Raw genomic sequence first — 26,203 nt, 5'->3', positions numbered from 1 at the left:
AACAATGTAAGCCTTAATTCTTAGTTTATTTTTTAATGTAAACCGAACCAAAACTACATGTTAATGGAAATAACTAACAACTTGCAGTATGTAGTCACTATATAGACTGTCATGTACAGTAGTACCAAATTATTACCATGCCAACACAAATCAACATACAAACCAAAACAAAACTTCTACCTACAAACATACGCAACCAAAACGCATAAGGTAGCCGATACACAAAGCAACCGCCTCGAAACCAGAAAAAAAACACAACACTGGGACAGTGATCACAACAACAGAATAGAACTTAATTCGAAATATAAACAAAATCTATGCAAATCAAATGCCACAAAGGTGAAAGGTTATATCCCGATGCTAGAATTTCATTTACAACATAACCAATTCGCAATCCAAGGGAAACCGAAAAGAGAAAAACACAACATAGCCAATGCGTGTTCGAAATCAAAATAAAGTTCAAAAATTTGTAAATCATACACTTAGCTCGAACTATGAGTTTAAACAAGTGGTAACCACAATCAAACAATTCTCTTATAACAACTAGAGTTAACGGTGCCGACAAAAACTAACGGTAACTATAACCAAACCGTCTACGCAAACAGAGCCGTACAGTGCAAAAAGAAGAAACAAAATAGATTATGATTATTTACAATGTTATTCCAAAGATAAAAGATCCAACACTTATTCTGAGAAAATTACTAATATCTATTGGAATTTGAATATGAGACCTTAAGAGGAACACATTTTTAAAACTCGATCTCATTCACCATGAGGCTAACTCCTAAGACCAACATTTCTCTATAAATTAGTTAAGTTTATTGAACATGCACTTACAGTGTAACATTATTTTATTAAAATATATGTGTATTTTGACGAAGTACATGTCATTTATTAAGAAAAACACACTCTTAAAACTCTTAGGGCTATCAGGGTTTCTCTCTAAATTAATTAAGTTTATTGATCAGACATTTATAGTATAAAATAATTTTATCGAAATGTATGTGAAATGTATGTGTATTTTGACGAGTACTTGAATGTTAGTTGATATAAAATTAGAGAACCTATAAAGAATTAAACTATATTGCACAATATAGTTCAAATAACATTCAACCAAAGTGATTGAAATCAAATTATGATGGTAAAGTATGTGTGGATTTGGAACTCTTTCATAAATAAAGAGTGTTCTCTCGTAGAAGCATGTCAAGCCTTATGAAAACACCTTGAAAGAGGTTTATCACACTATACAATGATATGATTTGAAATAAATTGGCACTTCTAAAAGTTAAATTTGAATGGTGAAGGATTGATTATAATTCTAAAAGTAACATCCAATTATCCATTTCACTATGCTTCACAAGCAGGGTATAACAGAATATCTTATTTGCAAGGAAAATGGAAATTTAACATCCAATCATCCATTAAAACACAAGGAAGCACAAGACAAACAAGACAGTAGGAATGGAGAAATCAGAAACACGTGAAGCTAACTCGGGGAATCGAGAAACATATTGATTTCAAAAATATGGATGAACTGCTAGCACAACAGGACAACAACACAAGACAGAACAAAGGAACACTTCTCAATTGCAGTCACTAGAAGCAAGCAAAGCACTAACTAAGACACATCAACAGCAGTTAGAAAACAAGCACTAATAATCAGGTCACAAATATATAGCAGACACACAGATTGTTACAAATGGCTGATACTGGCACTGCAACTCACATCAGAAATCAGTTATGGAATGCAGGCACATCAGATAATTCAAGAAGCACAACAGCCAAATCAGGCGGCACAATGAAAACATCACCTTCAGCCTGAAGCAAGGAAGGCTCAACAGCAAATATCTCATCAAGAACAGGACAATCTAGAGCATTAGAGGACATACATCAAGCAACAAAAGGGAAACTAAACTACAGATATGAGTTCATCTATAAAGCACTCAAGCAGCCGCATCATCAATACACAATGCAACAACTGGAAATTACTCGGAGGCAACATCATCAAGAGAACCACATGAAGGACATTCAAGATAAGAGGAAGGATGAAAACATGCATCAATATCATCAACATACCAGAAACCTTGGTTCCACAAAAACAAATCTAAACCAGCACAAACTTTTTCAGCTCTTTTAGTTTGACCCCATAAGAAATAATTAAGCAGAACTTAGGAAATTCCATAGCCTCCTCATAACCACAAAATCAATTCATAAATAATTCTCAACAGCTTCACTTATTCCAAATAATTGTATAATAACTAAAGTGTTAAGTATTTCAAACTTCAAACATTGCAACAGTAAAATTATTCGACCTCATTTTTGTCATGATAAGATCCGGTGCCTGATCAAAGGTTTGATGTAATCACGGGCAAAATTTCTTGTCAAAGTCGTGATGTTCATTCAAGCACGTGCTTGTTTAGAAACCATACTGTCAAACTTATTTCTGATGGCCGCCCAGAAGGCAGGGATAGAGATGTCATCCGGTACTTCCTTAAACGATGGGAGGTAGTTTACATCCACGATTACATGATCATGGATCCCTAACACTCATCACACAATGCGTATGTTGCAACAAATTTTAAACATTTAAAAGTATTTTGGTTATTACATAAATTATATTTTCCATTTATTTATATTCAAAATCTTGGATTTAATTTACTTAGTTTAAAATAAGTGATGCTTATAAGATACAAGTAGAAACTATACAGCTTTCACAAACACAGGTAGAAACTATATAGCAGAGCAATCAAAATCACATTTAACACCACACATATGTTCATAACAGGAGTATCATAGAAACTATACAACTTTCACAAACACAGCTTTCACTACTGATGCAAACAGTTAATAAATTTGAGTCCAGAAAAAACATTTCCTTCAAAATAAATTATAACCCCAACCTTGAGAAATACTAACTGATGCAAACACTAACTATTGCAAACACTAACAGTTCAGTCTGGTTCCAAATTAACATAGGGATGACTAATCTTGAGAAAGAGTTGTCTTTGCAAAATCCCGGATGATATAGTGCTTCGGTTCCAAATTAACTTGCATTCAACAACTGCTTACTGCCTCCACTAAGTAAGATGAGCATTCTTGAAAACCTACATTCAGAAAACCAATTAGCAAATAATTTGATTTTTGTAGTTTCAGACTTAAAGGAGACTTTAAACATGTTTGGAAACAATACTAAACTTGCAAAGAAAAGTTGATTCCAGCATCCACAAAGCCGATAGTTCTGGAAAACCTACATTCAGAAAACATAAAACATATGACTATCTCATACTCATTAAACCAAAACTCCATGGAAATCACTTGAGATGAATATGCATTACCTTTGATGATTCAGAAACCCTTTAACGAGGGATTTTGAATTAGGGATTCTTCAATGGATTCACGGATTAGGGATTCACGAATCGGTTCACGAAATAGGGAAAAAAGGGATTCACGATTTAGCATGAAATTAGGGTTTTCGTTTTGTGAAATGAAATGGAGGGAGAGTGAAAAATGACGAGGGAAAAGGAAAGAGGGAAATAAGCTGTCGCGCAATTTTTGGTCCGAAATAGAAAATTCCATAGAGTTCGCCAAGCGGACTCTAATTAATAAATAAAATACTTAAACCTTAAATATATATATATATATATTATAGATAAATAAATGGAAAAAGTATATGTTATAAGAATAGAGTCGGCTCAGCGGACTCTAAGTAAATAAATACTAATTAAAAAATAATGCTACTAGATAGAGTCGGTCTCACCGAATCTAAATAAATTAATCAAACATTCTTCAAAGGTAACATAACAAGTAGTGTCGGTTTTGCCGACACTGATAAAAAAAATAACTTGTCTTAAAAGATGTACCTAGATAGAGTCCGTTAGTGTAGGCTTAGCCGACACTAATAGTGTCCGTGTCGGTGGCCGACTCTAAACTAGGAGGCTAAAATGACTTATTCTAGTAGTGCACAGGTTTCAACAACAGTATTGACATAACTCCTTGCAAGATACCAGAAAGTATCACCCATGGATCTCATCCAGGAACAGAACAGGATGCCTGCTCTGATACCAATTGTAATTCTGGTATAGTCAGAGTTCAGATGTTCTACACGAAGTCATGACATCTGATCCAACATTGTTACTTATACATCAAGACAGTTAGAAAAATTAAAGCCCAATACTCATATGCACACAGTCCCAGATGTCACTACATCTGCTACTCTACCACCATGGGAAGAAGAACATTCAATTTTGTCCATCTAGTGCAAACACACAGTAGGGATCAAACATAGCCCTTATGATTATTGATCCTACCCAGTTCTAAGCATGATGTCTCAACATTGTTTTGAACATCATCTGTCACAACATTACAGATGGATAAATTGTAACAGACTAACTAGTCTATCAGTAACAGCAGTCAATAATGAATGTCATAACATTCTGTTTTGCAATCAGATTGCAGGCTATGTGTCAAATCTGTTATTCCCTTCATGAACAGACTAGAAACAGACTGAATTATAACAGACAAAATATAGTGTGCAGAAGGTAAAAACACCAGTAATTGTTAACCCAGTTCGGTACAACATTACCTACTTTGGGGGTATACCAAGCCAGGAAGAAGATCCATTATTAGCAGTATTAATTCAGAGTTAAACTCCCCCGTTTACAACTCCTCACTTAATCCCTACCCAATGCAATCTATACCTAGGCACTCCTAGATAGAAACCTCCAGTTTCCATTCCTATCATTACAAGTACCATGTAATGTTTAAACAACTTGAACTTGCTTCACAGCTTCGTTCAAGAACATAACCACTCTTGCCTACAGGCTTTGAGTTACAAATAATCTCATGCTTTCAAGCACTGAGAAACACTTGGTAACCTTCCCACATGTTGGGAGGTTTACCTCATACACACACCTCTAATTTTTACATTGTTTGAGGCTTACAAAACCTAGGTTACAATTTACTATTTATAACCTAATCACCCAACTGGATTTGGGTCTTCAGAAATCGCAGCAAATCTTTCCTTTACTGTTACAGAGCTGGCAGAATTCTTCTGCTACAATCAAGGTCTTCAATCTTTTATTTCCTAAAAGATCTCCATATTTGGAAACTGTATATTCACCAAATATATTCACCAAATCTTCTGATTTAGTCTTCAAGACCTCCACAAATAACGCCACATAGGATTCTAACTAATCCCAGATTACATAACAGAATTAACTAATTCAGTTTTATACACAGCTGGGCTTGGACAACTTGAAAACCCTAAATCTATTTTCCAATCAAATCTTTTTATAACAGCTGCAAAGATCTCCTTGGAAAATAAACAAATCTGCTTGATATCCCTGATAGAATGCGCCAGCTAGCCATATCTTCAATCAACCAATGATTTCCACCAATTGTGCAATCACAAAACACCAGACATTCATACTGAATGTTCTGTGTACAAGATGTCATGACATCGGGTCCGACATCTGGAAAAATCCTGCATAATCCAGTTTCCTTTTATAGCAGGTACATCCATATCAGTTACCATGACAATGAGTATGTCAACTGAAACAATCTTGCAGCATATGTCTTCCAATTTAGCTCCAGCAGGTACATCCAATATCAGAAGCCTTAGCATTGTAAGTGGCATTCTGAAACAATCCTGCTTGCATATGTTCTTCAACTCCAACAGGTACATAGGATATCTCATGTTAAGACATCACACATAACATCTTGTGAACACTCTTTGTTTTACCAAAATTGTTGTCAACACTTAGAATCAACAAACTCCCCCTTTGGCAAATTTTGGCTAAAACATATATCTGTCCTTTTTGTTCACAAGGCAAACTATCAGCAGTTAAACCACTAAACAGTAGTTTAATCAGCAGCAGAAGCAAAACAATTACTAGCTATGGCTACTAGTAATACACACATGCACAAGGGTACTTCTCCTCCCCCTAAAACTGTGCAACAATCAACAGAATTACTAGCTATGGATGCAACTAGTAAGACACACAAATGCACAATGCACAAGAGTACTTCTTCTCCCCCTAAATTTGTGCATGCAACAAACATAACAGCTACTGACCTCCAGTACCTGTACCAGCCAGAATGTCATACTGACATCTGCTTCAACATCAACACCTGTGCATCTTATCAGACATCCTGTTTGACATCTGTAAACAGAACAACATTCTGTTGTAGCATCTGTGCACTTCTTTCAATAATAGCTGTCCTCCTGTTCAACCACATACACCTTCCACAACAGCTTCCATATCAAGCACTTCTCCCCCTTTTTAGTCAAAATTGACCAAAGGTGACCAATTAGACAAAATAAATGTCTATTAGCCTTGTTATCTGAGAACACATAGACCACAAGCTTGATGATTACTTGCAGCACAAAGACAAAACTCCCCCTGTCATGAACAACCAACTCTCCTCTTGAAACTTGGAGATCACACATGAACATATCCAACACCCTAAAGTTGGACCTTCACATACTTCCTGATTCAAAGAGAACCTAGACCACTTGATGAATGGAAAACATAAGATGCATCTTCATGTCTTCAAGAACACACCCTCTGTTCAACCCTCTTGGCTGAACACATCCACACTCTGTGTCAATCTCTATTCTAACCAGAACAGAAAACCACTTCACACAATGTTCTAACATGAGTTAGGAAATCCTTCACAATATAACACCATCTGATAATCTTCAGATATCACTGAGTCATTAGCTTGATCCATAAGAAACCAGACACAAATTGGGACATATACATTCTCATCCCATTACAAGAGATAATCTTCCATAGATAGCTCAAAACTCCTTCCACAAGCTCCAAGAGATGAATAGAAAACACCTCATTTTGTCTTCAACTTACTACTTTTCTGCTCAAAAGTAACTTGTCTCAGACTATCCTCAAGAATAATCAGTTTCCATATGTAGATTATCTTGATTCTTCGAACTCACTTCTGAGATAGACCAAATGCCACTGGTTGATTACCTCCTTCATGAATCCTCATATGAAAAAGTCAAATGCCAATTTTTGACCTCTCCACGTTTATCAGACTTCTCCCAAAGATATTCTGACCTTCCAAGTGAGACTTGAACTTCAAGCTACATGTTGAACACAACTTAGATTTTCTAAGACATGAACATGTAACATCCTTTCTATCCAGCAACTCCAAAGAAATGCAACGAGAACGACCTTTTTGAAGTATCTAATCTACAACCCTGTAGACCCTTCTATCTCAAGTTGATGTGCCACTTCACCAACTAAGATTCTGCTGTTGAACCAAATGTCATAACCTTGTGTTTTGACATCTAGCTGTTGAATTCAACTCCTTCTTCTGCCACTTGAAAGAACTTCCTCCCTTCACAGAACAAGAGTTCAATGTTCTCATAAACTTGATTGTGGAACCAAGTTTGAGTAAACATCCTCCATCCTGCAGGTTTGCAGTTAAGTCATCCAAGCTCACACCTTGATGAATCCCTGCTTCTTCTCCAAAGACCTCAAACACTCTGATGCATGAGTCTTCAGAAGGACCAGTTAGAAACTGTCCCTTCAGCTATACCAAGGATTCCACTTCCTCAAGCAAAGCTGTTTCCATGATGTCAAGAATGCTGCCACTTATTCTTAACTCCACAGTGTGCATTATCCAATGCACTTCCTTACCTAGATCAGAAGTAAACTGATCCAAGTAACCACCATCAGGACTATGATGTTTTCTTCTTCTTGTACACGTCAAGGTTGAACATGTTTCTTGCCAGGAAACCTTTTCAGAGATCATATGCTTTTGCTGCCACCAAAGTGATAGATCATAAACCAATTTACTATCCTTCCTGTGAATCTTCACAGGATCTTGAAGATGAGATGTTCCAACATATTTTAAAAACATCATTTATCTTGAGCTCCAAGGATAATCAATTAAATACTTGTAGTTGGCACAAGTAGACATTGATCTTAAATCCTTTCCCAATATTCCTTTCAGATACCTCCACCATAAGGATACTTTGAAAGTACTCTTCTAGTGTCAACATCTTCTGCTTGCAAGCACCTCAACAGATTTGAAAGTCTTCCCTGATTAAATTCACCCTTAGGAATGAGAGAGATGAATTCTTCCTTGCAAATGTGTCACACAACTACCAGAACCCATGTGACACAGGTCAATAACCAACCAGACCCTAGGCTGACCAATACGTGAGGAGGTTAACCAAAACTCCCCCTCAAATTAACCATCATGGAAACTTCACACCAATATCCATGCATTGTACCCAACTGTCTCACCATGACATACATCACCCTTATTGGTGGCAACTAACTCTCTGAGTTAAACCTCTACATACTCCAATCACACCAATCAGACTCCAGCTGACCATAAGTACTGGTGAAAGACAATAACACTCGTCAATAGTAGGTATGCATTGCCAGAGCATACTACCTCAACCAATCTCTGAATCTTCATATTCTCACTCCTTGACAGAACTGCCACTTCTGAGCGTGGTGTTTGAATTACAAGATTCATGGTCCTAATCCTCCTAAATGATATAGCAATCAGGTTGCCCCATTATTGACTTCTAACATCCAGGGGACATGTCTTCCAACACAACATAGTACTTCCAGGAGCAACTATCCAAGACAGACAACATGAGGTTGCACAATGTCACATTTCAACCAGCTCCACTTCTAGATATCAAACTTCTAAAAGTGACCTTGAGCATACTCATAGTTGACCCTACCCTTGTCAACTTAGCTCCCACAGATGTCTCCTCTTCCAGGTCAGGAGTAGGTTCCAAACACAAGTATCCCTTTGTTTGACACCCAAAAACATCTGCTCTTCAACCAGTAGCTGCATACTTGTTGAACAACATGTTCTAACATTGCCTAGAACATTAGTTCCACCTCCTTGGAACAAATCCTCCTTGAAAGTCTTCAAGGTCTTCATATACACTACCCAAGAGAGTAAAAGAATCAGTGATCAGGTGATTCTTACCATCCTGAAGTGAGAACGTCATCATGAGTGGACTTGAGGAGACTCAAGTATCTTTGACATCTTCAGTAGATTATGATGAAATCTTGAACACATCCGCCTTTCATCCACATGAGGGGAAACTTCATCAGAGTTTAAGTTTTTCCAGGTATTGTGCAGCGGAAATCATAATACAACTCAACCTATGACCACACACTTCACCAGAATAGCCTCCAAGAACATACCAAGTTTGAATATGTTTCAATACTAGCACAACTGTTCCACACAAAGGCCAATTGTCAACCTCCAGAGACAGGTACACATAGTTCCTGTCATGAATAGTCCAACCACCTACTTCAAGGGACCATTTAGGGGAATCACAGAACCTTCCACAGGTTCCAACAACAGTACTGACATAACTCCTTGCAAGATACCAGAAAGTATCACCCATGGATCTCATCCAGGAACAGAACATGATGCCTGCTCTGATACCAATTATAATTCTGGTATAGTCAGAGTTCAGATGTTCTACATGAAGTCATGACATCTGATCCAACATTGTTACTTATACATCAAGACAGTTAGAAAAATTAAAGCCCAATACTCATATGCACACAGTCCCAGATGTCACTACATCTGCTACTCTACCACCATGGGAAGAAGAACATTCAATTTTGTCCATCTAGTGCAAACACACAGTAGGGATCAAACATAGCCCTTATGATTATTGATCCTACCCAGTTCTAAGCATGATGTCTCAACATTGTTTTGAACATCATCTGTCACAACATTACAGATGGATAAATTGTAACAGACTAACTAGTCTATCAGTAACAGCAGTCAATAATGAATGTCATAACATTCTGTTTTGCAATCAGATTGCAGGCTATGTGTCAAATCTGTTATTCCCTTCATGAACAGACTAGAAACAGACTGAATTATAACAGACAAAATATAGTGTGCAGAAGGTAAAAACACCAGTAATTGTTAACCCAGTTCGGTACAACATCACCTACTCTGGGGGCATACCAAGCCAGGAAGAAGATCCATTATTAGCAGTATTAATTCAGAGTTAAACTCCCCCGTTTACAACTCCTCACTTAATCCCTACCCAATGCAATCTATACCTAGGCACTCCTAGATAGAAACCTCCAGTTTCCATTCCTATCATTACAAGTACCATGTAATGTTTAAACAACTTGAACTTGCTTCACAGCTTCGTTCAAGAACATAACCACTCTTGCCTACAGGCTTTGAGTTACAAAAAATCTCATGCTTTCAAGTACTAAGAAACACTTGGTAACCTTCCCACATGTTGGGAGGTTTACCTCATACACCCAACTCTAATTTTTACATTGTTTGAGGCTTACAAAACCTAGGTTACAATCTACTATTTATAACCTAATCACCCAACTGGATTTGGGCCTTCAGAAATCGCAGCAAACCTTTCCTTTGCTGTTACAGAGCTGGCAGAATTCTTCTGCTACAATCAAGGTCTTCAATCTTTTATTTCCTAAAAGATCTCCATATTTGGAAACTGTATATTCACCAAATATATTCACCAAATCTTCTGATTTAGTCTTCAAGACCTCCACAAATAACGCCACATAGGATTCTAACTAATCCCAGAATACATAACAGAATTAACTAATTCAGTTTTATACACAGCTGGGCTTGGACAACTTGAAAACCCTAAATCTATTTTCCAATCAAATCTTTTTATAATAGCTGTAAAGATCTCCTTGGAAAATAAACAAATCTGGTTGATATCCCTGATAGAATGTGCCAGCTAGCCATATCTTTAATCAACCAATGATTGCCACCAATTGTGCAATCACAAAACACCAGACATTCATACTGAATGTTCTGTGTACAAGATGTCATGACATCGGGTCTGACATCTGGAAAAATCCTACATAATCCAGTTTCCTTTTATAGCAGGTACAGCCATATCAGTTACCATGACAATGAGTATGTCAACAGAAACAATCCTGCAGCATATGTCTTCCAATTTAGCTCCAGCAGGTACATCCAATATCAGAAGCCTTAGCATTGTAAGTGGCATTCTGAAACAATCCTGCTTGCATATGTTCTTCAACTCCAACAGGTACATAGGATATCTCATGTTAAGACATCACACATAACATCTTGTGAACACTCTTTGTTTTACCAAAATTGTTGCCAACACTTAGAATCAACAGATGTTAGTAGTGCATTCTTAAATGGATACATTTCTGAAGAGGTGTATGTGCATTCAATCATAACATCATCCTTTCTCATATGGATGTTAGTAGTGCATTCTTAAATGGATACATTTATGAAGAGGTGTGTGTGCACCAACCCTCTAGTTTTGAAAGTTTTCAAAATTTAGATTTTGTTTTTAAATTGAAAAATTCGTTATATGGTCTAAAACAAGCTCCCAGAGCTTAGTATGACAGACTAAGTAACTTCCTTTTGGAAAATGATTTTACCAAAGGGAAAATGGACATAACTCTTAAGAATGATATTCTGGTTGTGCAAATTTATGTTGATGATATTATTTTTAGTTCTGCTAATGCTTCGTTGTGCAAGAATTTTGCTAAGTCAATCCAGGTAGAACTTGAAATGAGTCTAATGGGAGAACTCAAGTTCTTTCTGGTAATCCATATTAATCAATGTTCAGAAGGAACGTACATCCATCAGATAAAATATACAAGGGAACAAATACTCCAATGCATCTTACATGCATTCTGAAGAAAGAAGAGGTAAGCAGTAAAGTAAATCAAAAGCTATCCAGAGGTATGATAGACTCTCTCCTTTATCTAAATACTTCTAGACCTGACATTTTATTCAGTGTCTGCTTATATGCTCACTTCTAATCAGATCCTAGGGAGAATCACTTAACTGTTGTTAAGAGAATCTTTAGGTATCTACAAGGTACTACTAATCTTGGTTTGTTTTATAGAAAAACAAGTGAGTATAAATATGTAGGTTGTTATGGTGCTGACTATGCTGGAGACAAAATAGAAAGGAAAATTAATTCTGGAAGTTGTCAATTTATAGGAGACAATCTGATCTCATGGTCCAGCAAGAAACAGTCAACAATTGCGCATTCAACAGCCGAAGTTGGGTCTATTGCATCTTCTGGTGCAACACTCAGATACTCTGGATGAAGATTCAGCTGGAAGAATATCATATATCCAAGATTAACATTCCTATTCTCTATGATAACACTTCTTCTATTTGTTTGTCTAAGAATCCTATCTTGCATTCTAGGGCTAAGCATATTGAAATTAAACATAATTTTTTACGTGACTATTTTCAGAAGGGTTTTCACTTAAAATTTGTTGATACAGACCATTATTACACTGATGTCTTTACAAAATCCCTTGCTGAAGATAGATTCGTTTCATTCTGAAAAACATATTATGGATTTTTCTCCAGAATGAAAAGATGAATTTCAAAATGTTAAGTCTTTAGAACTCTAGATAAGGTTTTGACAATTTATTTGTTGATTCTAAGACATGACCTTTCTGAAGTGAGGAAGTTTCATGAATCAGAAAGGTTATGATAAGAAGCAATCTTATCCATTTATCTTATTGTTTTTGAACAGTTGTTGCAATAAATGTTTGTCTTGTCGTTTGGTAGCGTGTGGTTCTTAGTGGTGACAGTTGTCCCACTTTATGAGCATGTATAATAAAGGCATGACACATTGGGTTTCACATTTATTGGGATTAGGTTAAAATCTCTTACACTTCCCCCTTTTGACTGTGTGTTTCTTAAATTTTCATCATTGCTTATTCTTTATATAAACCCACTTCACTCACATTTCACACTACGCTCACAACTACTCCCACACTTTCATACCTTCAAATACCCTATTTGCAATTGTTCTTCTTCATCTGCAACTTCCGTAAATGGCTGGTCAAAAACAAAAACAACATCAATAACAACAACAAGCTCAACCTCAATCTTCTCCTCAGTCCGTCGCTGATAAGAAAACTCATCCCTCCAAGGAAGAAATATGTGGTAGTAATATCCCATTGGAAAACTATCATATCTTCACCAAGATCAATCCGTCGGAAATCTTGGCGTACTACATGGAAATTTGCCTCGAGGGTAATATTAATCCATTGGTGGATCCCTTAAATCTACCAGATGACTACCCATTTGTTCTGTTGCCGCCTCCTACTCCCTAAAACCCTTAGTTTTCAAAATATTCTTCGCACGTGTGTGTTCTTATTTTTTTCTAAGTGTGTGTGTGCTTTTTATGTTTATTTGAGTACTTTTTATATTTCTATTATGTTTTTAAGTATTTCCGTCTTTGTAAACATGATTGTATCATTTTTGCCTTCTGGAATTTTTAATGAAAATATTATCCTATTTCTTTCAAATATATTCTTTACATTTTATATTTGTCTTTTTGATTGATGATAAAGGGGGAGAAAAGTATTTAAGGGGAAGAATCATAATTCATTTTCATATATACCTATATTCTTGAATATAAATTTATTAATGTTTTTGATAACAACTACTTCGAAGAATAGTTTGTTAATTGTTTTGCGGGGATAAGTTCAAAACATCATAAGCTCTTGAAGTTTTTAAGATCAGAATGTAAGTTACCAGTTTCTAAAGAAATGGTCTACTATCTGAGTCTAAAACTTTCACACTGCTGTTTGAGAAAGATCTCAACCAGGAATCAGAACCAAGCATCAAGTCTTCAAGGAATTGAAAACCAGGCTCTGAACTTGGTATCAAGATTTGAAGAATTGAATATTCCATGGTAATCATACTTGGAAATCAATCTCTTTAAAGAATAATTTGTAACCAGGTTCTGAAAGATCTTTCAAAGATTCAAAGAGATTTTTTCAAAGGTAATCAGGCTCTGAAAAATAGAATTTCAGAGAGAACCAGGCTCTAAAGCTTCTTAAAAAGAATTCAACCAAGCTTCTGAAGTGAAGTTCATCAGAATGTTGAGTTTAAGCCTACAACTACCATAGTTGCAATACAACTTGGATGCAAAATTTGTGGAACCCAAGGACATATAACTACTGAATGCAATCTTTTAGCTGAATCAAACCCAGATCAGATCAATTATGCCCAAGAAAACCCTTATTCAAACACCTATAACCCTGGACGGAGGAATCACCCTAATTTTTCTTATAAAAACAATAACCCTACTCAAAACTCTACACCTCAAAGACCATCAGGTTTGCAAGCTCAAAGACAAACACAACCTATACAAGCTGCTCCTCAGAAATCCAACCTTGAGAAAATCATGAAAAATTTCATTTCAGCTCAAACTCAATAAAATAAAGAATTCATGAACCAAAACGTTCATATAAATGAGTTGATTACATAATTAGGCACCAAGGTCGATTTTGTGGTAACCCATAATAAGATGCTTGAGACCCAGATCTCTAAAGTGGCTCAACAACAAGCTGCTCAAGCTACACCATAAGGATCATTTCCTAGACAACCTTAACCTAACACCAAGGGGGCATGCTAACATTATTGCCCTGCATAGAGGAACTACATATAATGAACCTGTAGATCTTAGGTTGAAGAAACTAGAGCCACCAAAAAAGGATGTTGTGACCACACCAGAGAAACAAGCAGTATAGGAACCTGTAGAAACTGAGAAACAAAGAGAGGAAGAAGTTAAAAATAAGGAAGAGGTAAAAGAAAACCAAGTTTACATACCAGCCCTCCTTATAAACCACTGATCTCATACCCGCAAAGACTTAAACAAACCAAATTAGATAACAAATATAAAAAGTTCATGAAAGTAATTGGGAAACTCCACGTCGAGATTCCCTTCACCGAAGCTATCACCCAAATACCATCGTATGCCAAATTTCTAAAAGACATCTTAACCAACAAACATAAGCTTGATGATCCTAAACCTTTAGAATACAATTCAATTGTTGAAAACAAACTAGCCAAAAAGGAGAAAGACCCCAAAAGTTTTTCTATACCTTATGTTCTAGGAAATCATGTCATTGATAAAGCACAACTAGATTTAGGAGCCAGTGTGATCTTGATAACTTTAGCTATTTGTAATAGATTAAACCTAGGAGACATGCAACCAACTAGGATGTCCCTTCAACTGGTCGATCAATTAGTTAAATATCCAATAGGTGTATTGGAAGATATTCCAGTTAGGATCGGACAACTGTATATTCCAACCGATGTCATTGTTATGGACATTAAAGAAGACGACAAAATCCATATCCTTCTAGGTAGACCCTTCTTATCAACTGCTGGAGCCATAATAGATGTCCAAAGAGGAAAAATTACTTTCGAGGTAGGGGATGAAAAAGTAGAATTTATCTTATCCAAATTTATAATGGCACCTTCCATAGATGACTCATATTGTGCCATCAATATCATCGACAAGTGCATAAGAGAACTAAACCAAGACCAAGAAACACTCACCGAAATGATTAAACTACCCTCAACACCTATGATGGAGGATGATGGTTTTAAATCCATGACACCCTTCGTTGATGACAACCTTCATGAATGCTTGGCACTCACCACTGACCATATGCCTAGTCCTAAGAAACAATTATTACAGCTTAAGGAACTCCCAAAGAGCCTAAGATATGAATTCCTTGACGAAGAACTAAATCATCTAGTTATAGTAAGTGCAACCCTTAATAAGGATGTAACTAATCAACTCTTAGATATCTTAAGAAAATATAATGCAGCTCTAGGTTATAACATTTCCGACCTTAAAGGGATAAGTCCTTCTGTGTGCATACATCGAATTATGCTATAGGAAGATTATAAACCCTCTAGAGAACACCAAAGAAGGATAAACCCTATAATGAGTGATGTAGTTAAGAAAGAAATGCTAAAGTTACTAGAAGCTGTAATAATTTACCAAACCTCTTATAGAAAATGGGTAAGCCCCATGCATGTGGTACCTAAAAAGGGAGGTGTCACAGTTGTACAAAATGATAAAGGAGAACAAGTAGAAAAATGTATAACCAACGGTTGGTGTATGTGCATTGATTATAGGAAGTTAAATAAAGTAACCAGGAAAAACCACTTTCCTCTTCCTTTTAGAGATCAAATGCTTGAACGTCTGGCTAGACACTCTTATTTCTATTATTTAGACAGATACTCTGGATTGTTCTAGATTCCTATTTATCCCGATGACCAGGAGAAAACAACCTTCACCTGCCCTTATGAAACATCTTCCTATCGACGAATGTCATTCGGACTAAGCAATGCCCCTGCAAATTTCCAATGATGTATGATGTCAATCTTCGTAGATTTCCTTGACGAGATCATGGAAATTTTCATGGACGACTTCTCGGTATGTGGATCCAGTTTTAAAAATGGCCTGGATAACCTTGAGAGAATCCTAGAGAGATGCGTAGAAGTTAACCTTTGTCTAAACTAGGAGAAATATCATATCATGGTTACCGAAGGTATAATACTAGGACACATAGTATTAGAAAGAGGCATTGAGGTTGATAAATCTAAGATCGAGGTTATAGAAAACCTTCAACCATCGAAAATAGTTAGAGAGGTGAGAAGCTTTCTTGGACACACCGGTTTCTACCGACGCTTCATCAACGACTTCTCCAAAATAACCAAACCTTTAGCTGGTCTCCTAATGAAAGATATCAAATTAAATTTCAACGACAAATGTCTAGAGGCCTTTAAACTCCTGAAACTTGCAATAATATCCACGCTTATCATGTAACCACCAGATTGGAACCAACCGTTCGAAATCATGTGCGATGCAAGCGATTACATTGTCGGTGTTGTTTTAGGGATAACGAAAAGACAAAATACTACATGTAATCTACTATTCCAGTAGAACTTAGATGTCGTCCAGTTAAATTATGCTACTACTGCAAAAGAGCTACTTGCAATAGTATTTGCAATAGACAAATTCCACTTCTATCTAGTTGGAGCTAAAATCATAATATATACCGATCACACTGACATTCGATATCTTCTTAACAAAAGGATGCAAAGCCTAAACTACTTCACTGAATCCTATTGCTACAAGAGTTTGACTTGGAAATTCGAGATAAAAAGGCCACTGAAAATGTGGTAGCATATCACCTTTCAAGGCTCGAATATCTAAAACCAGACCTAATACCTACAAATAATGACTTACCTATGATAGACTTCTAATGTCAATTAAAACAAATCATGATAATGACCCTGATGATGTATTGGAACTAAACATTGAAATTACCCTCGTAGTAACAAAATACATTGGTGCACCGATTTCGTTAACTACTTAGCAGCGATATCATACCCCCTGACTTAAATTACCAACAAACTAAGAAGTTCTTCCATGACGTGAGACAATTCTATTGGGATGAACCCATTCTTTTCAAAAGAGGCGTAGACGGTATATTTTGTCTTTGTGAACCTGAGGAGGAAGTGGAAAGTACTATAACTCATTTCCACTCCGCTTCATATGGCGGACATACGAGCACATCTAAGACTGGCGCTAAGATCCTTCAAGCATGCCTTTTCTGGCCAACCTTATGGTGTGATGTCTACACTCACATTGTCAAATGTGATTGGTGCCAACACACTGGGAAAATATCGAGGCGTGATGAGATTCCATTAAGAAACATCCAAGAAGTCAAAGTCTTTGATGTCTAGGGAATCGACTTCATGGGAACATTTCCATCATCTATGGGAAATAAGTACAATCTAGTAGTTATCGACTATGTGTCAAAGTGGATTGAGGACGTAGCCTCATCTACCAACGACACACGAGTGGTCATCAAGCTTTTTAAAAACTATATATTTCCGAGATTTGGAGTACCTTGCCTCGTTATAAGTGATGGCATATGTCACTTCATTTCGAAAATATTTAATAATCTTCTAAATAAGTATGGTGTAAAACATAGAGTAACAACGCCCTATCATCCACAAACTAGTGGACAAGTAAAGTGTCAAATATGAAAATCAAACAAATCCTCGAGAAAACAGTTTCCACTTCTAGGAAGGATTGGTCTCTTAAGCTACAAGATGCATTATGGGCTTATAGGACCGCTTATAAAACCTCTATAAGGACAACCCCTTTTAAGCTAGTTTATGGAAAATCATGTCACATATCATTCGAATTAGAGAATAAAGCCTATTGGGATATAAATTCCCTTAACATGGATTACCTAACGGCCGGTGACAATCGCATACTAGTCATTCATAGGATAGAAGAACTTTGTCGTGATGCTTATGAGAATGCCATGATTTACAAAGAAAGAACTAAGGAATGGCGTGACTAAAGAATTACGAGAAAAGAGTTAAATGTAGGCGATCATGTACTCCTGTTAACCTCCAGACTAAGACTTTTCACAAGTAAACTACGTTCCAGATGGACTGGTCCGTACGAAGTCACGAAAGTCAAGAAGTCTGTAGCTGTTGAAATTCGAAATCAATCGTGTAGTCCCTTCATTGTGAATGGACAAAGGCTTAAACACTATAACGGAGGCGACATCCCTACCTATTATACAGGCCATACTTTAATAGAACCACCAATCACTACTTCAATTATGTGATTTCTCCGATCATCAAGCTACCAACGTTAAACAAATGCTTCGTGGGAGGCAATCCACGACCCTTTTTAATTTTATTATATTTTTCGCATATTTTCCAATTTACAAACGGTGAATTACTAAATTAACTATTTTTCTTAATAAGACTGAATTGTGTGATGTTTCCATTTCATGTTTCAGATCTTTACATAGCCATTCCCACAAACCATTTTTCAGGAAGCAGAGTTTTGACGACATGAACGTACGATTTAGGGATGACAGCTAGAGGAACCGCTATATGGTCCTATTTGAGAGACCGATGCTTCCCACCAGATACCATGGCCCTGCCTGCTTATAAGCCCTAGGGCTCGAGGCAAGCATTAGATACATGTGTTACCAACTGTAGTGGGAGAAATATGTTGAAGTTATGAACGTTACCTGACCTTATAATTCTTTGTTCCCTGACCCATCAGCCTAATCATGGTCGTGGATTCAGAAGAGGCTTGATTACATTTAGACTGTTTGGACTGGAATATAAGTTTAACCAAAAGGAGTTTGCTAACCTTCTAGGTTTTCAGAGCGGCCTTGACGTTGTATCTGAACTTCCTACTGGTGATTTTATACAGGAAGATATAGACACTTTATGGAGTGTGATTACCAGTGGAGGTAGCCCTGACCCATCCATCTAGCTTTATAACCACATCCATAACCTAGCCTTTAGGTACTTCCAGATGATACTTGCCCAAACATTCTTTGGAAGAAGTGAGACCGATGAGCTTGTCAGCATACATGAGATATTATTTCTCTTCTGCATCACCCAGTCCCGTCCTGTAGAATCAGAAACTTTCCTGATTAAAAACCTAGAACTTATAGTCAGATCAATCGAAGGACCTATCCATGTGGGAGGAACAGTGACCCGTATTGCATATGCACTAGTCCTCCTGAAACAACTTTCCCATTTTGTTTCATGTTGTGGAAACACCCTCATAGACATGGATCAGTGTTTAGACCGTGGCCTGGTGAGGAGAGTCTACTTTAGCACCGAGCAGTACAAACTCGTGATTGATAACCAGATAGTCCATTATTTTTCCTTGCCCCACCACGAAAGAACAAACGTACATAAAAAGGGAAACTGGGCCTACGCTCTAGAAGACCAAGGGGAGACCTCAACCAAACCTGTTCCTCCACTTACTCCTGAATACCATCCAGCACCCCCTCAAATAGGACCATTGTGTTTTCTTCAAATGTTAATCTTTAGAGGCAGGACTTTGACCAAGAACTCCTCATCATGCGTTAGGAAATGATTTCTCTTCGTGAAAAATTAACGATCTTACCTTGCAGATAGAAGTGGCTAATGCCACACACGCCGAAGAGACGACTGACATGTACCAGAAGATCTACTATCTTAGACGTTAGCAAGCAGAAGCTTGGGAGTCCTGTCTGCATCAAAATCATAATGCCCGACAAAACTCTCTTTAGTTAACGTTCCTGTCACTATAAGGAGCATTGAGGACATTGCTCTCTTTTTGTGTGTATGTGTGTGTGTGTGTGTGGGGGGGGGGGGATTTATTTCATTATCGTTATTCATTTATTTAATTCACCATCTTTAGATTTATTTTATTTTATTTTCGCCAATTTATTTTTCGCATCTTCCATTTATTAGACTCAACTTTTTGATTAATTTTTAGTACCATTTTGATTTCTCTTATTTTGCATTTATAGGTTAAATTTAAAAAAAATTTATCTGTGTTATATTATTAACCATAATGTAATGTTCGATTATTTTTCAATTATGTTAAACAAGCAAAGCAAAAGCCTTTGAAGAAGAACCATACACCCCCGAGAATGCATTCAAACACCCCTTAGAAGCCCAGATCTGCAACCAAAATCCCAAAAGCCCAAATTGTGAAGATGTTGTTCGCCATCCCCATGGGATCTGAAGGTGAAAACATGGGACATAAAAAAAACCCATTTTCTCCAAATTCAACTCATCTTCAACCTCTTACAACCCATTTTCTCTTTTCTTTAACCCATATAAAATCCCACTCACCCATATTCACTCACCAAAACTCTAATACCCACAACCTTCCCAACTAATCCATCCACTCTTCACTCTTAAAATACCTCATTTTTCACTCAAAATCGCCATTCTTTCATTTTCACCAAAAATACCCAAATTTCTTCACAAGAATGGCAGCCATGAGAGATGGAGGAATTATTTTCTACAAGGGAAGGGATGGAAATAGGAAGAGGAAAAAATATCATGAATTGTTGACCGAAGAAGTTTTCTCCACGAGGTATATCGATGACAACTGCTTATACAGTTTAGGCATATATCAGTATGTTTACTGCATGTTAGAAAACTTAGGTTTCCAACACTTGTTTAACCGTAGAGATAATACATATTTGTGAACCTGACTAGGGAATTTTCGAGTTCCCTTATGTATATTGTTATACCAAACACTGCAAGCACCGTAGGAATGGTTAGGTTCCACATGTTTAATATGGAATATGCATATACTACTGACCAACTTGCAGGTTTGTTATGATTCCCCCACGGGGAAGGTGTTTTATGTGAGACACCATTAGATATTAACTGGGAAGTTGAAGCATACCGGTTATGGAGAGATCTGACAGGTCTCACCACTGATTCCTTTGGAGGAAATCTGGCTTCTGATATCCACAACCCGCTCATATGTGTCTTCCGCCAACTATTGGCAGATACTATATTCGGCTGGGAGAATTCAAATAAATTAAATGCAAAATAATTTCTTTATTTGCAGGCAGCTCTAACACAACGAAAGTTGAATTCAGTCCCATTCATGATAGCCCACATGCGTGTTGTTGTGGGAAATAAGGGGACCATGTCTTTTGGAGGCTTGATTACCTCCATCGCCTGTGATTTAAGGTTAGATAGTGACATGACTACATTGAAACCCCTACTGCCCCATATCATTGACATGAAATTTTGAAGAAATATGCGATTGTGAAAAGTTAGGAGAGAATGAGGCTACCACCTCATGTTTAATTATGTAGCCATAAAAAGTGTCGCATTACCTTGTCCTCGTCGTACACATGTGTGACATAACATAAACTAGACTTATAATCTGAATGACCCATCGATCACTGGCCTGGTATCCTAAGACATCCCAAAAAATAAGGATGATGGGATTGATGATGAGTATGAGCGGAGAAACATGTATCCCGTTCATGATGCCCCTCCTCCACCTACACACGTTGAATCAGTTTTTTCTAACACTTATGCAGGTACCTCCTCTGGTTTCTATTATGACGAAGAGATATTGCGGGAACAAATAGCTCGTGAGGAGGGGCGAAATGGCTTGTTTTAATCCATGTATGAATAAAAACAAGATATGATGGAGTTCATGTGGGAATCACAATGCCAAATAGATTTCTCCCTTAGATCAAGGATGGAGGCCCAAGCCACCATGGCATCCCAACATATGCGTCTCCAAGCTTCACAGGCATGTGACTTTGCTCTTGTGCATGCTAACCAGGAATCTATAATAGGGAACCTCCAGAGTCTACATGCGTCTAATGCCTCACTCTCAACATGAGTCCAGCAACTCCAGATTTCCCAGAGTTCACGCCATTGGAGCCGAAGTCGTCATCCATGGCATCAGGACCATCCAGGAGAGGGAAGTGGAGGCCATCAGTAGCATATTGTCCAGGTTCTACCATTCCTTTTTTACCTTTTATCAAAACATTGGGGATAATTTTTGGTTTAAGTGTGGAAGAGGAACCTTACTGTTTTCATTTTTTTTATTATTTATTATCATCTTTTAGCTAGATTTACTGTTTTAGTATTATTGCTTAGGAATTTATTCACTAGTTTAGTTTGTCTGTTGCATAAATTCATGTGTTGTTGAGTCTTTATGTGTAGTTTTTTGTTGTTTATTAATTCTTCCATTTCATGAGCCATACAAAAAAATTGAAAAAGATAACAGGTGTTTAATTTGAAGTTTTAGGCTATTAGAAAAATTAAGGATAGGTTATAGAGACTTGGGAAAGCCCCCAGAAGACCAGTATCGTCTTAACACCGTAAGTATCCTAATTATAGAGATCAATTTGGATACTTGTTATGCCACGGCCCTGAAATCTCGCCCCTAAATAAGTCTTTGAGTAGTTTATCCTAGCAGTCAACACCATCTAAATTACCATCGAGTAAACTGAGCGATGCAAATAGGTAAATAATCCCATGTTAAAGAGAAAGAAAAATAAAAGTAAAACTCTGGAAAAGTAAGAAATAGAAAAAAGGAATTTGCCTTCTAAGTTAGGTGATCCTCACTCGGTCATTTAGCCTAACGACTGTGAAAGCTCCAAGAATATTGCATATTCATAAAAAAAAATTGAGATAATATGGATCATGGTCACTAACAGGTTCTTTTGCCGTATCTGAACAAATAACGGGTTTAATGTGATTGCGCCTAAATGAAAAAGGACAAAAAACGGGATGAGTAAGTTAGGCCTAGGCATAATGACATGATGTGAATTAGTTTGTATAGGAAGGAGATTTATGAACGCAAACGTGGAATATGTTGTTACGATACCCTTAGTTTGCGAGTTAGTACATATCAATATGGCCTTGAGCGAATTTGAGTCTTTAGCCTAGAATAGTTACATGAGCACCACTATTTTTCTTCATAAGCTCATAAATATTTGCTTGCGATAATTAATGGTTTAAGTGTCGGAGATTTTGATAACACCAAAACATATTACATATTTCACTCGGATTGCACATGTTTTACCGTCCTTTGATTATCATTTATGCTGTTGTGCTGGTACTTTTCCTTGTTTTCAGGTACATAGCCTAGAAAAGGCCTTACTCGAAGAAACAAAACAAAACGGAGGAAAATGGAGAAAAATGAGTAAAAGGTACACATGGCGTTCAACATGGAATTTGTAGCGGTGTATTCGTTACCATTGGAGATATTAACTAAATCCAAGGTAAATCATACAAAGTCGAGTCGCCACCGCACTTCTATTTATCCAAAGGAATGGTTAGAAAGCGAACAAAAACCTATAAAGTTTTACAAACAAAACTAGTAAAAGAGGGCCAGAGATCTGGGTAAGGGGGTTGGTTATGTCATGGGAAGGTGTTAGGCACCCACAACATCCTAGGTACTCCTAGGGAGCCCTTTTCACGCTTGTTGCAAAAGGTTATTGTTTATGAAAGTTATTTTGTGCAAACATGATTGAAGAGATGAGAAAAGAATATACAAGTTTATTTACATTTTGTGTTTGGATGGATGAACCCATTGCCTACGTACCCTCTCATGAAAGATAATGATCAAAACCCCGTAGTTCGGGTAAAAGATTTCAAAACAAATGAGTGGATTGATTGGTCCAAAAGCCTTAAGGTCTTTTGTTATCAAATGGAGAAAACTCGACCTGAAAAACCACAAGTCCACCATGTGAGAATAACTTCGACATGCTAGTGAGGGGTTAACCCTATAATAAGCATGGAAGGCTTACAATTCAATCACTAAGGAAAAAGGTGAGTATTATATCTACCACAAGGATAACTCAAACCTAATAGCTAAAGGTTATGAAAAATTTGATTAAGAACATGGTCATTGAAACCACAAAAGAAGCATTTGAATGGGTTGCATTAACCAATTAGAAGTATGTACAAAAATGGTCAAAGTTGACTTAAGATTCAAATCAAAATGAGTATTATGAAAAGAAAGTTTGAAAATCAAAGGCATAAGGCCTAGGTTTCTAATGTTGAAAACAAGTGAAAATGTTTGCACAAATAGTTTTTGGTTTGGGTTAAGGATGAAAAAGGTTAATGGTGATGGTAAGGGATAAACCACATATAGGAGTTCCTTTCTCGAGATCATAAAGATGATCCAAGTAAGTTCCTTTGGAATAAGGCAACACAAGGCAAAAGCAATAAACAGGTCTCATGAGAGAACCACAGAAAGAGGAAACAGAATGCCAATCAATGGACTTACATCCAACTCCTAACAACAAAACTAGAAACAGAATGCCAATAAATGGACTTATATCCGACTCCAAGCAACAAAACGGAAACAGAATGCCAATATATGGACTTAGATTCGACTCCAAGCAACAAAACGGAAACAGAATGCCAATATATGAACTTAGATCCGACTCCAAGCAACAAAACGGAAACAGAATGCCAATATATGGACTTAGATCCGACTCCAAACAACAAACAAATGTCAAAAGCAAACATGCAAATGCACACAATGCAAACAATCATCACACTCTATATACAAACAAAAGGCTCAATCAAATAGGTGGGCTTTAGTCAAGAGGGGTCATATCAACCTCGACAAACAAGCCAAACTGTAATGGTAAGGTATGAGCTCTTAACCACTAACATTGAGAGTTAGGGTGAAGCTGATGAAAATGGAAATGAGGATGAGACCTCATGCTCTTAACCCGGGCCTGGGTGAGCTTATGACAAAGAAAGCGTGGGGATCCAGAAAGAGGGACCCTATTCCACTTGACTGACTCTATACAAAGATCTTGGGTGTTTATTCAAAAGCATCAGCACGTAGTGCGAGCATAATGAAAGACTCACTGAATAACAGGGGATTGGTTGCTAATCCCTTCTATCTGTCAATTGCCTCTTCACTTAGGAGGACTTATCAAGTAACATGCCTCATTTAGAGGTCTTTGGCACAAATGTAAACAATCACACATAGAGCCTCTTAAGGAGGACTTCAGCCAAATGCCTGCCAAAAAGGTGACAGGACTTCCAGACTACATGGAGTAAGAAAGTAGCTACCTAAGTGGTGTATCAACCACAATCCAAAGCTCAAGCAAGAGCTAAAAGCTAGCAACTAAATGTACCTACTTGAAATGGCAGTGAATGAATTCGCGTGCTCAAGCTTCCTCCAGCTCCAGATCAACTTCCTTTAACCTCTACTGAAGCTTTGCACAAGAATTAGCAATGGAAACAGCTTGAATCTACCTCAATTTCAACAATCCATCTTCATGTTCATGCGTTCAATCTGCTCAAAATCAAGCTCAATTATCCAATCCAATGGTTGAATCTTGCTTAGAATTCTTCCAGGAGTAAGAATATGCAAAGAGAATCAAGGTTTGTGTGAAGAATAGAGAGATTCGAAGAGAGATAAATTTTGGAGGGAATGGAAATTTTGAGATTTGAATTGCTTCTCCTTCAAAAACAGTTATGATTTGGCTTATATACTCTTTGTTAATCATGCTGAAATCAGGATTAGGCTTTGGTTAATTGAGATTAGAAAGATGTGAGGTGTATTGCAAAAATGGCAAGTGTGCTTAGCATTTGGTCATGTGTACGTGAACAGTGCCATGATGAGCCTTGTTTTCACTTAAAATTATTCAATAATCAAGATGGAAGTGGTCTTTTGCTTGTATGATCAACCGAATTTGAATTATCAAAATTCCCTCCAAAACGTACATGTGTGAACAAGTGATCATATGATCTTCTTCCATGCAAGGCAATGATTTATTTGGAAAGTATTGGTCACAAGGAGTATTTTGCAAAAAGAGTGGACCAATTTGGAGTTTTGAATCAAAAGTTATGTTATGTTGAACTTCCATGCATACTTTGTGATCATTTTACCATAACTTCTCAACCATTTATCAGATGAGCATGAAATAGGACTTTTTGAAAAGAGGAGAGAAAGATATTCAACTTACATGTTCACCAAAAATCCATTTGAAGCTTCTTTGTTATTGGAAAATCAAGTTGAATATGGACCAAAAAC

The 26,203-nt window shown here is 37.0% G+C and overlaps 1 protein-coding gene and 1 long non-coding RNA gene across 2 annotated transcripts; one reads left to right on the top strand and one right to left on the bottom strand.

Annotated features, from left to right (window-relative positions):
• Positions 1-2,985: 2,985 nt before the first annotated feature.
• On the bottom strand, positions 2,986-3,457 carry LOC127117883 (uncharacterized). Its single transcript, XR_007802048.1, has 3 exons — positions 3,336-3,457; positions 3,196-3,247; positions 2,986-3,104 (listed from the first exon to the last, which is right to left on the bottom strand). It is a non-coding gene; the product is annotated as an uncharacterized LOC127117883 (long non-coding RNA).
• Positions 3,458-14,716: 11,259 nt separating this feature from the next.
• On the top strand, positions 14,717-15,718 carry LOC127121770 (uncharacterized). The gene has a single exon (XM_051052209.1). The coding sequence runs from the start codon at positions 14,717-14,719 to the stop codon at positions 15,716-15,718; it is 1,002 nt and encodes a 333-aa protein (XP_050908166.1).
• The last annotated feature ends 10,485 nt before the right edge of the window (positions 15,719-26,203 follow it).

Source organism: Lathyrus oleraceus, chromosome 2, assembly GCF_024323335.1.
Source record: "Lathyrus oleraceus cultivar Zhongwan6 chromosome 2, CAAS_Psat_ZW6_1.0, whole genome shotgun sequence".
Lineage (NCBI taxonomy): Eukaryota > Viridiplantae > Streptophyta > Magnoliopsida > Fabales > Fabaceae > Lathyrus > Lathyrus oleraceus.
Note: the sequence above shows the minus strand (reverse complement) of the source record. Positions and strands in the feature narration are given on the sequence as shown.